Here is a 14,265-nt window from a genome sequence, read left to right on the forward strand (position 1 = left end):
TTACAGTTTGTAGTACAAATAATTTCAAAAAATTTTAAAAAAAGATTTAATAATAAGCAAATATCACTGTACTGACTCAGTTTTACTGTGTGTACAAAATTGAATAGAACAAACAAAATATCTGAATTAAAATGTAACAATTTACGCATGCACACACACATTATTATATATATATATATATATATATATATATATATATATAGTGCATGCACGATTATGCAAATATATAAATACTGATCATAAAAAAGTTAAATAATTGTAATTAATGATTATTAATAATTATACAGTAACACCAATATTTCCTAGTATTTGTGATAACCTTTGTAAATAAGTATTAACACTAGATGATTCCTTATTTCCAGTCCTACTTCGATGTACAAGTTGAATGGCATTAATATATTCTATTTCAGTAAATTGACATCCATTTTCAATAATATCATTAAGAATTTCCTATAAAAATATTTATAATCAATTACTCTATATCCTAATAAGAAGTACAGGTTTACGCATCTAAGATTTTAATAAAACTTTACACAGTAATTGAGTGATAGAATTCTAAAAAAAAAACCTACAATATTACAGGTCTATATAAAACAACTTAATTATAAGAATAAATTAAAGTTTAGAAAAATTTCTATGTGTAGAGAAATTATTACATTATAATAAATTATTTTTTTTGCAGATAGGTATTAATAAATGCGTATCTTCAATAATATGTGTAAACAATATTAGTTTTCAACGTATTTAAAATTCGAGCATAAATTTATAACAATTTCAAATAATATTTAAACAAATTTTCCTTTACAAGTTACGCTTTTCATAATAATATTTGAAAATTTATTTCTTCGAACACATTCTATTTATCACATTTTATTTTATTTATTTTTTTGTTGGTATTTCACTCGCTGTAAGTAATTCGAATTTTTATTTTTTTAATATGATAAATACTGAAACAAAACAAACAAATTTATTTATGATAAATTTACTATCGTTAATACCTATTACCAAAAGAATATTTGTATTTAGTGATAACTAATTTTGTACAAGGTATTTTATAATTCTAATTTATAATTAAACCTCTTTTAACAAACATGTCTATTATCATGCTAATTTCCATGAATTGATTAAAATTCAAGTTCTTTCTGTAAGTAATAAAAAACAACTTACCTCTGGCTCTAAATATAGCATTTCATAGTATTGATGTGCATAATCAAGAGCCACCTCCCTCGTCATAGTGATATTACTCAGAGTTTGCTGTAAGGCAAATACGTTTCGAAACATTTTACGAATACCTACATCATCAATACGATCCATGTATTGAGATGCGTTTATTAGAATTTTTGATACTAAATGTCCCAATCCTTCAAAAATGTACTATATAAGGAACAAAGCAATCAATTATAAAAATTTAAATTTATGTGATTCATTATTTTAACAAAATATGAAATTAAATTTTTTTACCTTTACTTTTCTAGGAGCAAGTGATAATCCCATAGCATCGTCGATCGTGACAAGAAGTTTTGCAAAATCCTGCACCCGTGTATCAGGTTCATGTGTATCATTGACATTAGAATTATAATATTTATAGTATTGATCAGACCTTGGAAGTAAATAATGGAAGCATTGAATTCGAACCTAAAAAATATCAAATATACATAAACTTAAATTTAAAATATTAAATTATACTTTTAAATTCCTGAAATCGGTGTAGCCGTTTTTGTGATGTGCATGTGTCTAACGATCATTTTTGACCGCACTTTTTTTACTTGATCTCCGAAACCGCTAGACCTGTCTTCTTCAAAGATTTAATCAGTTCTTCATTTTGTCAACACAAGTAAAATGTTTTTTGAATTATTGAAATCGGACGCTCCGTTCTCTCAAAAACTAAATTACCATTTCTGGCTCTTTTTGCCCCGTATCTTCGAAACGGCTGCATCTCCCTTAGCCAAAAGCTAATCAGCACGTCTCCGTATCAGTAGGAATCGAATGTTCTTTGAATTATTTAAATCGGTTGAACTGTGTTTGTCGACGAAAATTTGTATCCGCACACACGCACGCACACACACACATACATCCGTTTTTTCTAATGTGTGCCAAAATGTTCAGAAACATTTAAAACATAAAGATATATAAACATTTTCATTTTCGTTTTTTTTGCGATAGCTATAACTTACCCTATAGGAAGTTAATAATGTTTAATCAAGTCCAGCGCAGTTTATTCTACCACATAAATTTGAATAATAGAAAAACAATCTATAGGCTTATGAACAATGGAAAGTCAAAATTAATCTAAATACCCGCACTGCCAAATAGTATAAAATATAGTTCTTTGATTCATTTTTAAATCATTTGCTGTCAAGGTACAGTACCACTCACCATCAGTTACTTTTTTTAAAGAAAAAAATAAAGGCTTACTTCTAGATGCAGAACAAGAAGACAAGTATTAGCTAATTCGTCAAATTCTTGTGCTAAATTTAATAAGCATTTCAAAGATCTTTCTTTCACAATAGGGGCACTTGGAACAGAATGCTTAGGCTCAGATACATTTGCATTCATAGATTGTTGCTGCAGTTCATTTGCTAGGTGAATCATGTTTGCAGAGAACCATTCCTAAAATGATAATATTCAATATGCAACTTAACACCTCTTTTTGGTTTTAGCACAAAACAAACCAAGCTTTCTTGCAAAATAGCAAGCTCTTTCAAAACCATAACATCGCTTAAAATTTCATGAGCATTAATCCCATCTTCTCCTAAGTTACTAATTAAAATTTCAGCTTCCCTAGAATTTCGTTGTTTTACATCTTCAGGACTTTCCTCTTCTGTTGATTCCTGTTGTCGGCCATGTCTGCGAACGTTATTGGTTTTTATGTCATTAAACTGTTGCGCTTTTAAATCAACCCAATTTGGCAGTGTTCTACAAGCAGTGTAAACAACAATAAATTAATCTACCTAATTTTAATATAATTAAGTAATACAAAAATTGAACTACTTAAGAAATCTGCATATATCTTCATCTTTTAACCAAGCAGCACTACAGATTCTTTTATCTTCTGTATCTGGTTGAACTATACCACGATATGCAGATTGGCAAATTTCACGATATTGTTTCAAGACCATGCATATCACAGAGAAAAAATTATCAGTATACAAAGGTATATTTAACATTAAGTTTCTTGTTTCCCAAATTAAAGTATTTACTAGTACTGTTGATTGCAGTAAAGGCCGTTGTTGCAATGGTGTATCCTAAATTAGATAAATAAATAAAAACTATTATAATCAATGTCATTATCAAATCTTATTCACCAAAATTTTATACTAATATTATTTACAAAATCACTTTATACTAAAAACCTTGGATTTTTCTGTATCAATTATAGATCTCCATGCATCATGGCTTTTTGTGGCAGCGTCCACTTCAGATGATATATATAAATGATACCTCCCTAAAAACACTTCTTTCATATAATCTGCTAAAAATGCATTTAATGTGCATTGTACCCTACAGAAAAAAATAAGATCATTAAATTTATTTTATATTTTAATTATTATATTATATTATATATATATATATATATATATATAATAATATATATATATATATATATATATACAGTGGTAATCCGACGTATGAGTTTAATTCGTTCCATAACCATGCTCATATGCCAAATCGCTTGTATCTTTTTGGGATAATTTTTATCCACAACCTTTTTGAACTTATAAAGCTACTTATAAATTATTGCAAGGCTCTTAGCTAGATTTATGCCCTTTATCAAGTCCTTCTGTTTAAAAACAATAGATATCTATAATGTGTTACGCTCATATGCCCTCACCATACCCATAATTTTTAATAAATTCACCCTTTAACAAGTGATATGGCCCTTTTCTTTTTTCCTTTTGTTATAAATGTACAATATTTTGTATGTGTATACAAAGCAAAAAAAGCGAACTCAACATATATAATTGTACTGAATGCATCACTATTAATGTACGGTCAAAATTTCAAACATTAAACGATAATCCTCAATATACTTACATGGGTAAATCGTTACTACACAATTAATATTGAAACGACTAACTATAAAATAAATTACAATCGTAAAACACTCAAAATATTAGGAAATCATTGCTACAACTGAGGAAATTATTAACTTCCCGTCGGGTAAGATATAGTAATCGCAAAAAATCGAAAATGTAAATTTTTATATATCTTTACGTTTCAGGTTTCTGAACATTTTGGCATACCTTAGAAAAAATAGATGTATGTGTGTGTGTGGGTGCGAATTGAAATTTTCGTCGACGATTTCGGGAATACGGATCAACCGATTTAAATAATTAAAAAAAAAAAAAAAAAAACATTTGATTCGTATTGATAAGGAGACATACTGATTACTTTTTGACATAGGCAGGTCTAGCAGTTTCGAAGATACGGGGCAAAATAAACCAAAAGTGGCAATTTAGTTTTTGAGATAACGAAACGTTGTACTGACAAAAGTGGCGCTTAAATTTTTGCGAAGGCAGGTTTAGCGGTTTTAGACGGTCTAGTGAAAAAAAATAAAAAAAGCAATTTGGCGATGAAAAATAATCATTAGACATATGCACATCAAATTACCAGATATTTTATCGAGATTTGAATAATAAGTATGAATTATGTTTACATTTCTATGAGTTTCGTGTCAATGTTTATCCGTTAGACTGCGATGCGGCGCTTACGCGCTTCTAAAACAACCACTCAACACGATTGTTTTTAAAAAAAGTTCAAAACTTTCAGAAAAATTTTGAGTAATATATATTTAAGATAATCAAAGATAGATGATTTATATGTCTTTTCCGAACAATGTTTTGGAATTAATTGTTCGGATAAGAAATAAATTGATTTATTATCCAAGGTTCATCTATTATATATATATATATATATATATATATATATATATATAGGGTGGTCCTTAAAATGGTCATTTTCGAATTTCCTTGCTCCCAGGGGCTCAAATGGTTCCAAATTGATAAAAAATAATTCTCTGAAAGTTTTAGCTCTTAATATTAACGTTTAGATAGAGCGCAATTCAATCTAAGTTCTGTATGGGAATAGCATGGAAATTTTTTCCAAATTTTTAAAAATGTTTTTTAGATGTAATATAGCGAGCAAATGAATGAATAAAACTCATTCATTTGTCGCTAAGTAATACCTAAAACATTTTTTTTTAATTTTCAAAATTTTTTCCATGCTCTTTCCATACTAAGTTTGATTGAATTGTGCTCTATCTAAACGTTAATATTAAGAGCTAAAACTTTCAGAGAATTGTTTTTTATCAATTTGAAACCATTTGAGCCCCTGGGAGCAAGGAAATTCGAAAATGACCATTTTAAGGACCACCCTAATATATATATACAATGGTACCCCGCCTTACGAGCTTAATTCGTTCCGTATCCATACTCGCATGTCGAATTTCTCGAATATCGAGCAACTTTTTCCGCTCATTTAGCAATGAAATGCTATTAATTCATTTCAGGACAATGTTATTTTTCAATAATGAAAATAAATTAAATATTTATTGCTAAGATCGGATATATATTCCAGAAATATTGGAATTATTAAATAAAAAATAACTAAATTATTACTATATTAATATATTAGTTTTTGCGTTTAAAAAAAATATCTAATAAACATGTTGTTTATGATTAATGTGCTTGGCTTGAACATCCTTGTTAAGTCTACTTCTCACACATTTTGGTCATATTTCACCTGACAAACAAGAATAATGAAACGAAGAATTAATAATAGAAATTTCTAACTATAAATAATTGACTCTAAATATTTGTATGCGACTTTACGTACGAAAATCCTTGTTAATAGTGATATTAAATAAATCTGCTCCATTCGCATTACTATAAGTTTACGTTACGCCTCTTACTCGCATGCTCTCGAATACACTCGAATACATCGCTCCTTTGGCGGCTCGCATTCGTTCAAAATCTCGTATGACGAGTCGCTCATAAGGCGGAGTACCACTGTATATATATATATATATACAGTAGAATCCGATTAGTATGACGCCGGATATATTGACAACCGCTTAATATGACGTAATCGCACTAGGAATTTGGTTTCCATATAAAATTCCTTAAAAAAACAGCTGTCTAGTCGGATATATTGACATCGCTTACATTGACATGTCGCTTATAATGACCCATTTTTGCAAAAAAATATGTCCAATTATAATGACCGACATGATTTTACATGATGTGGCCAAGTCTACGAAATCAATGGCTATATCTTTTGTGCACAATAGCACCAAGGACTGTTTCTGCAATAAAATTATGTAAAAAATCAATCAAAAATACTGATTACTTACATTAAAAAAACACATTTGTATGTTTATGGGTAGGGTAGACTAATTATTAATGACCCACCACGGATATCTCATAAACAAATAAAATTAGATTTTTTTTAACAATTGTATTTGATAGTAGAGGGCGAAAAATGTATAAATTCATAACCAGCCATCACCTTTATTCTTATGACTTTGCTACCAGAAGATAAGCAGCACATGACTGCGATAAAAAGGACCAGCTGAACCTTTGGCAAAGGTGTAAGCAATAAAATAGTAAAGTTTAAAAAAAAGCAATTTTACAAGAGATTAATTGAATAAATTGTTATTCCGGCTCTTCTGATGAATATTTCTGACCAATAGCAGATCAATGTAATATACTGTGTTGTCTTTGTAACAAATGTATTCACAGAATTAATATTTTGCATTGGTTCAATAATGTAGCGTAAAATGCCTTTAAAATTTAATAGAAGAAATTGCATCTGTTCGCCCCCTAGTTCCACTTTACCCCGTATGTGAGGTAAAATGGGTCAGATACCAAATGTTTAAAAAATAGTAAATTATTATTTATATAATTAGGAATTATGTACGTATGTATGTAAGTTTTTCTGAACATAGTTCGATAGATGCTTCTTTGATGTATGTTATGTGTTGTTCATTGGGTTTAGACAGTATAATTACCGTAAGTCGAATTGGACCGTTGTGCCCCGTCTTCCCCATGTCAATTTTATTTTATAATAAATTTTAATGTGTCATTTTCATTTTTTTCATCTTTTAAATTACTGAAACATGTAACATATTTGCATATTAAAAAGTTTTTCTACAGTACGCTTTTAATGACGACCGGTTAGTATGACGAGATTTTGGCGTCCCTTCGATGTCATACTAAGCGGATTCTACTGTATATATACTTAAAAACATTAGAGTTACTCACCCTGGTTTACAGTCTAATTCTTGTTCAATTTCTTCGATAAATTTTATTACAGGTATAAATATTATTGTTATATTATTTGGAGTAGGTTGACAAACCAAAAATTTATCACGTTTCTTTTTTTGAATAAATCGTTTACGACCTTCCAAAGAAAAATTATCACTGCTATCCGTAACATGTTGCTCCAAAGACTCAGCTGGAGCATTTGAAGAATGGTCAAATTTAAATAGGTAACTTCTTTTTTTACTGCAATCACAATAAAATTTCTATAAACATATTAAATTATAGAGGTTCTAGTCACAAAATATTTAATCTCTTTGAGCAATTTCATAATGAAGGGACAAGTATATAAAAGTATACACATTGCAAGTGCCAATTTCAATACCAATACATTCAAGATTGATAAATTAGAAATTATATATATATATATATATATATATATATATATATATATATATATGGGTATGTGTGTGTAATATATATAGGAAAAGTATGGACTAAATGATATGACGTTTTGTTTTTTAATATTTATTTAACTGATAACATTATAATCAGTTTCAAACGTTGGTCTGAAAGTGGACAAAAATAAATATATAATCAAAATCCCGTCAATGCAATGATAATTGCAATGACCTGATAATTGCAATAGAATGAATCAAAATCACAAGTAATGGCATAAGTTCATTGATCTTAATAGAAATAAATACAAATAACAATCAATAAGTTGCTAAAAAACATGTGAAAACCACCCTCAGAGATAAACTTTTGAATGCATTCTATATTTTCAACTGATTACTGCAAAAAGACTGTGATGCTCAACATTCGACAGAAATGTGATTATAGCTTTCTTAAAGTGATACAGTTGCAAAAACGTTTCTAAAACTAGCCCATTTTTAAATAAGGTCACTTTGTCATTCTGTCTATAAATACCATTTTGTCCATATTTCCCCTAATAATGTAGTAAATCTACTAATTACCTTTGAATTTTGCGCCGAGTAAAGAATGAACTAACGTCACTAGCATGCTCAAAGTAACCAACTGGATTAGGTTCTGAAATATTTTGTATATCAAGGTAGTCAGTAAGGAGAAGTTGGAGCTGCAACAAGTATGCTAAGTTGAAAACATAAGCACTGCCAAATAAACTGTTACTATTCCAATTTTAGAAATTCTTACCACAGCTTGTACTTTTGACCAATAATCAGACATTTCATAAGCTTTGATAGAAAGTTTATGTCTACTCAAAGCTTGATTAAGAAATTTAATAACAACGGCATGATTATTAGCAACAAATCGAATCTGTTCAAATAAAGCATAAAGTAAAATTGACAATGCACTTGCTTTATTTGAATCACTAATAACTATGGCACTTTTTGCAGTAACTTGCAAGTTCTCTGAATGAGGTAGAGGTAAATTCAGATTTTCTAATATTTGTTGAGATGTTCGAGATATTATATCTAATAACTCAGTCTGCATTTGCACTTTAATAACCTGCAAATATCAATTATTTTAACATCATATAGAGAAACAGCAAATTAATTACAATATACCTCTATTGCTTCTGGCAATCTGTCCAACAAGGCTAAACTTTCAATAATTGTAGCAAGAAAATAAGAAGGATTCAACTCTGGGTCTATTATGTTCTGATTTTCTGTCATCTCCTCAAAATTATGTTCAATATTCTTAAGAAAAGACACATCTGTATTCAATACAGATGACATTAAATTTCTTTTGGACTTTGAGGCACTTTTATCATTGAACGGCCTATTCTGGTTGAATTGTTGTAATGGAGATGAAAATATGTCATGACCAGATCCTAAAACAAAGTTTTAATTTTGTTTAATTAATCTGCTATGTGATAAACTTTAATTATTTAAATATAACTTACCTTGTTTTTGTAAAGCCAAAATATCAGGTGTGTATCGATGATAAATATGATGACTTAAATCATCTAATATCTTTAAATTCAAAGTTTCCTTACGTAATTTTAAATCAGATCGCACTTCTCTCAAAGCCTCAACATTGTTAAGTGAACCCTCGCAAAGCTTCATAGCCGATACTAACAATTTGCTTGCTTGCAAGTATTGTTTTTTCAATATATAATTTGATAATTGAGCTGGAACCTTTTTAATATATTCTCTAAATGAATAAATGTAAAATATTAGTTTTAAAAATTGTGTTAGTGCTGAAAAGCATTTGTACAAACATTTCATTCAAGAGTTGTAAAACGTGTTTATGTTCAATTCCCTCCAACCACAATTTTCTCAATTTATCTCTTCGACAATGAAGTAATTGTTTACAAGCATGGAGATTTTCTTTCACTAAATTGATTTTTTCTCTTGAAGAAGTTACATCAGCTGATAGCTTTGCAAATAATTGCATGACCTGGGTAAGATTTTGTTCATGTTCCAATACTAAATCATCTAATCTTTTATCACTATGTTTATATTCTTTCTCGAGCTTAGCTTTCTCTCTATCTCGTTGCTCAGTAGTTTCACTTGCAGACAAAGATCGTATTACTGACATCAACAACCCACTCTGTTAATTAATAAAAATATATAAATATTCAATAATATATACAAATCAAAAACTTAGCTGAAATTTCATTGACGTATTAAATAATAAGTAAATGTTTATCCAACTATTTGAACTTAAATCGTAACTAGAACATACAAAGTGTATAGGTAGAAAAAAATGCAAAGAAATAATTAAATTTTCATTCTTTTTTACCACAGATATGCAACAGTTTGCACAAGGCTTGAATTTGCAACATAAAGCATTTACATTTCAATTTTATTGTTATTAAAATATACATTGTTATTATGAATTACAAATTTAAAGGCGGCTCTACTACAATCTAAATGAGTTTTTAATGTATAAGTTTGAAGTTTAAATTTTATACCGTCTCTTTAACATATTTTACTCCACGAGGAGGTTTTGTCGGTGGACTACAAGCCATTTTTTTTAGAAAATCGCAAGTTCTTCAGCAAAAACAACACAAATATATTTCAACGAAATCGTTTTATCTTGCTGTCATTATGAAAATCCTATATCTGTCATCTCTAGTGTGTTTTTTGTGACTGTCAGTTTTCCATCACCAAGAAACATGATTGTAGTTCTTTTACTCGAACCATAGATAAAAGAAGAGTATATAGATCGCTCTCTGGGGCCATATTTCGTTGCCACGTTTTTCCAATCAAATCTGTCAATTTTCTGGCTTAGTTTCTGTCTCCCGCTATAGATGGCGCTAGCGTCGACCGTTGGTGCGAATATAAAATGCTGTAGAAATGCACCAATAATATAGATCGTTTGAATTCAAAATTAAAAAAAAGACTAGCTGTAAGTGGAATTCTGTCTTGAGGCAATTATGGCATCGTGCCTTAAGGCAAATTGCTGGAACTTCCCGTACCATAACGAAATGTTCGAGGAATACTGAATGTTTGTCTAATTTTTATAAGAATTATATAAACTGAATTGCAGAGTTGAAATTATTTGTAAAGTATATTAGAACTATAGTCAGAATTAAAAATAAAATCTGAAAAATTTTCGATATACAAAAAACTAAAAAAAAAAAAAAAAGTTGGAACAAAATTTCTTTTCCAAAATCAATTATTTTGTTAAGACAAGCAGAAAGTTCTTTGAATCATTTAAATCGGACGCTTAGTTCTCTCAAAAACTGCCATTTTTTACATATTTAGCTCCGTATCTTCAAAATGGCTGGACCTGCCTTTGCCAAAAACTGATCACCACTTCTCCCAATCATTACAAATTGAATGTTTTTTGAATCATTCAAATCGGATACTCCGTTCTCTCAAAATCTCGTTTTCTATTTTCTGCACTCTTTGCGCCGTATCTCCGTAACAGCTGGTTTGCCAAAACCTAATCAGCACATCTCCCTATCTACTAATAGAAATCGAATGTTTTTTTAAGCATTCAAATCGGTTGATCCGTGCGCTCGAAAACGTGGACGCAAAAAATTTCATTTTTGTTTTTTTTTGAGATTTATATAACTTATCCTGCGGGAAGTTGTGAGCTAAGACTAGCTGAAACGTATTGATTTTTCAATATTTTTTAAAAGAAATTCAACTTTTTTTATTGATGTTATGCCCGTTTATTAGATTTTATTAAACATATTTTCTTTTTTAGGTTTTCTCAAATCAGTTCAGCAGCTTATCAAAAAGTGAAGAATAAAATGCACAAGAAATACAACTAGCCCATACAGCAAAAGTACATCGTAAGTTTGACCTATGGTCATTTCTTTATTATATATCCAAGCTCTTGAAATAGTTTATAATTTAGATTATTAAAATTCATTATTTATTTAAAAGTAAACAAATAAGGATTTAATTTATTTAATATCGCATCATCCACATTTGATTCATGATTCTTTTGACACTGCTGAATACTGGAGTTGTTCTAAATTAAAAACTAAATATTTAGTTCACCCCATATTAAATTCTCAAAAAGCATAATTCAACGCAAATCTATTTTTCAAAAAAAATATTAAAAGTAAGATTTTATTTAAAATTTTCCAATGGCCTTAACATAATTTGAACAAAAAATAATTAAATCATAAATATAAAAATTCAATATTCTCATTGATTGCGTAATCCTGTTCAAAGAACTAAAAATAATTAAAGTTTGATATTTACTTGAAAATAAGGAAAATAAAACTTCTTTATTGTCATTATAAATATAATTTATGTTGACATATATAAATAAAATATATAATTATAAATAAAATTGCAATTAACCCGTTCATTATAAACTAAAACTAATATAGTTTTAAGAAAAATATTATACATAAAGACAGTATAAAAGTACCCATTAAGAAATAAAGATTGTGTGCATACCAGACACAACAATCATAACAACAATCACAGAATCACAGTATATTAAACAATGTTAACAGTCTTTAGTTAATAGTTTCGGGCAGACTATACTATATATATTCATAAGTATTTTGTGCATAAAGGAAAATACTAATTCTGCCTTAATTACCATTAATATGTATTGTAAACTGTAAATTCAGTCAGAAACTTCAAAGGCATTATTTAATATTTGATAAAATCAAATCCATAAATTTCAATACAATTAAAAACAGAATATATATATTCTCAGAGTAAAATATTAAAATATGACTTAAAATATTGCTTAGTAAAATATACAGCCTCATTACATTATAAAATAACTTAAGATTACTGTATGATCCATACTATACAAGATAGTTTTCTTTATACATATGATAAAGGTAAATACCCTGTTAATTATTAATGGAATCCCTTATAGTATCATCACTGCTCGTCTTTGAATTATTCAAATCTATACTACGAGCTATTGTTTCAAATAATGGAATTAACATTATTAATTTTGATCCAATAGATTGTTCATAATCCAGCCTTTGTTTCTTTAAATCAAGTTTTTGCTTTTCAATTTCTAGAGCCTTCGATTGAATATCTATCAACTGTCGTAAGAGGATTGACATATCTGCAAGATACACAAACTGATCAAATATTCAACATCGGAAACATCCAAACATTTAATATTTTTATCCTTACCACTATCTACAATATTTTGAGTGCACGTTTTGCTATCACTTTTATTATTGTTATTATTACTATTACTATTAATATTATTATTATTATTGTTATTATTATTATACTGCTGTTTTTGTAAACCATTTAACAACAATACTTGCAATGGCAATGTTCCATTTTGAACATTGTTGCTTGGAAAAGTGGGTTCTGGAGCTGCAGGTATTATAGAAACTTCATTCTTTTTTTGTGAATATAAAGAATTCGATTTCAATAAAAAGTTAGTTGGAACTACAGATATTCTATTTCCTGAAGCTGAAGCTGAATCTTTTGATTGAGCACACAACGTATCACTAGAGGAAATTTGAGGTATTATTGACACAGCTTTATTACCTGGTAAATATTGAATTGATTTTCTATCAGGACTAGTTGGTTGATAGCTGAAAAAAGATCACAATAGAAAAATGTTTATTTACACCTAAATAACATTGAAATATTTACCCTAAATTGGGCAAATCTTCTTCAATGGCATCTTCCTCTTTAATACTAACAGAGTCCAATGGCCCTTCCACCTCCAATAAGTCTTCAGGCCTTAATTCAGTTCCTTCATAATCATTATTATCTTCCAATAAATCTTTCTCTTTCGGACTACCCAATATAGCTTCTTTATCTTTATTAAAATATGATTTATGAACTTCACGTTTATTCCATCGTTTACCTAATATAGCATCCATAGCTTTAAAATGAAGCCATTTGGAATTATTTAATATGCCGCCGTCTAAATCTTTTTTAATCCGATTGTAGCAACATTTTAAATTTTTTAATCTTGTATTTATTTCATCTGGAGATCTGTAATAGCCCCTCTGTTGCATCAGAACAGCTAAAGTATTTATTATAGGACTCTTTTTGTGAGATGTGATTAAAGTTCGCTGCACTGTCGGATTACCCCATAAGGAAATTAAACACTTGGTTTCTTCATCGCCGAAATTTGGATTTCTAACATGCGGCTTGGATATCTGACTAAATCGAAAATGTTTGGAAATAGGATCAGCAGATTGTATATCATTTTCTAAACGTTTATTAACTTTCGGCATTATATTATGATGAATTGAGTGTTTAAAACTGTTTCTAACACACAGAATTGCACTTAACTATATACAGCGAGTTTGATTATCAATCACATAAACCATTGACGTGGAAGTTTCGGGACAATGAATTGATAAATAATCCTACTTTATTTTAACATAACCTAAGTTTTCGATAAGATGAGCATGCGCATTGCTAAGATAAGTTCGCTGATTTAAGTGATTGTGTGTGTCCAAAGGGCATTAATCAATAATAACAGTTAAAAAGAAATACTTACGTGTAACATAACAGTACCCTCATGTCATGTCACGCACAACTACATTTTAACATTCGCATTAGTATTCGTATTCGTGTACCTTGTTTGACCAACCAAACTGACAATTCGATGC

General features: G+C 29.0%; 2 protein-coding genes across 3 annotated transcripts; both read right to left on the reverse strand.

Annotated features, from left to right (window-relative positions):
• Window positions 1-279: 279 nt before the first annotated feature.
• On the reverse strand, window positions 280-10,327 carry LOC113377853 (exocyst complex component 4). The gene is made up of 14 exons (XM_026618290.1): window positions 10,159-10,327; window positions 9,463-9,794; window positions 9,145-9,395; window positions 8,807-9,072; window positions 8,433-8,747; window positions 8,237-8,355; window positions 7,263-7,505; window positions 3,354-3,501; window positions 2,992-3,245; window positions 2,673-2,916; window positions 2,416-2,610; window positions 1,462-1,635; window positions 1,168-1,374; window positions 280-450 (listed from the first exon to the last, which is right to left on the reverse strand). Exons 1-14 carry the CDS (start codon window positions 10,213-10,215, stop codon window positions 280-282), a joined length of 2,976 nt encoding a protein of 991 aa, XP_026474075.1. The 5' UTR covers window positions 10,216-10,327.
• A 2,088-nt stretch (window positions 10,328-12,415) lies between these two features.
• Window positions 12,416-14,261, reverse strand: LOC113377639 (probable serine/threonine-protein kinase DDB_G0267686). 2 transcript variants are annotated; one of them, XM_026618019.1, is made up of 4 exons: window positions 14,154-14,261; window positions 13,292-13,810; window positions 12,815-13,230; window positions 12,416-12,743 (listed from the first exon to the last, which is right to left on the reverse strand). In XM_026618019.1, the coding sequence occupies exons 1-4, from the start codon at window positions 14,174-14,176 to the stop codon at window positions 12,520-12,522; spliced, it is 1,182 nt and encodes a 393-aa protein (XP_026473804.1). In that variant the 5' UTR covers window positions 14,177-14,261; the 3' UTR covers window positions 12,416-12,519. The 2 variants fall into 2 exon arrangements, with proteins under 2 accessions (XP_026473804.1, XP_026473803.1); XM_026618018.1 differs by lacking the exon at window positions 14,154-14,261 and having other exon boundaries at window positions 13,292-14,125.
• Window positions 14,262-14,265: the final 4 nt, after the last annotated feature.

This window comes from Ctenocephalides felis, unplaced genomic scaffold (assembly GCF_003426905.1).
Source record: "Ctenocephalides felis isolate EL2017-DRISC unplaced genomic scaffold, ASM342690v1 CF-g0.4_SCAFFOLD_01886, whole genome shotgun sequence".
NCBI classification, from domain to species: domain Eukaryota; kingdom Metazoa; phylum Arthropoda; class Insecta; order Siphonaptera; family Pulicidae; genus Ctenocephalides; species Ctenocephalides felis.

Bases quoted from the DNA above. Each gene is read 5' to 3' on its own strand.
- LOC113377853 (XM_026618290.1), bottom strand. From the start codon at position 10,215: ATGGCTTGTAGTCCACCGACAAAACCTCCTCGTGGAGTAAAATATGTT. The intron at 9,073-9,144 runs GTAAGTTATATT...ACTTTGTTTTAG, and splicing joins TTTGGCTTTACAAAAACAAG to GATCTGGTCATGACATATTT. The intron at 1,375-1,461 runs GTAAAAAAATTT...TTCCTTATATAG, and splicing joins TTGCTCCTAGAAAAGTAAAG to TACATTTTTGAAGGATTGGG.
- LOC113377639 (XM_026618018.1), bottom strand. From the start codon at position 13,884: ATGCCGAAAGTTAATAAACGTTTAGAAAATGATATACAATCTGCTGAT. The intron at 13,231-13,291 runs GTAAATATTTCA...ATCTTTTTTCAG, and splicing joins GAAGATTTGCCCAATTTAGG to CTATCAACCAACTAGTCCTG. The intron at 12,744-12,814 runs GTAAGGATAAAA...TGTATCTTGCAG, and splicing joins TCAAAATATTGTAGATAGTG to ATATGTCAATCCTCTTACGA.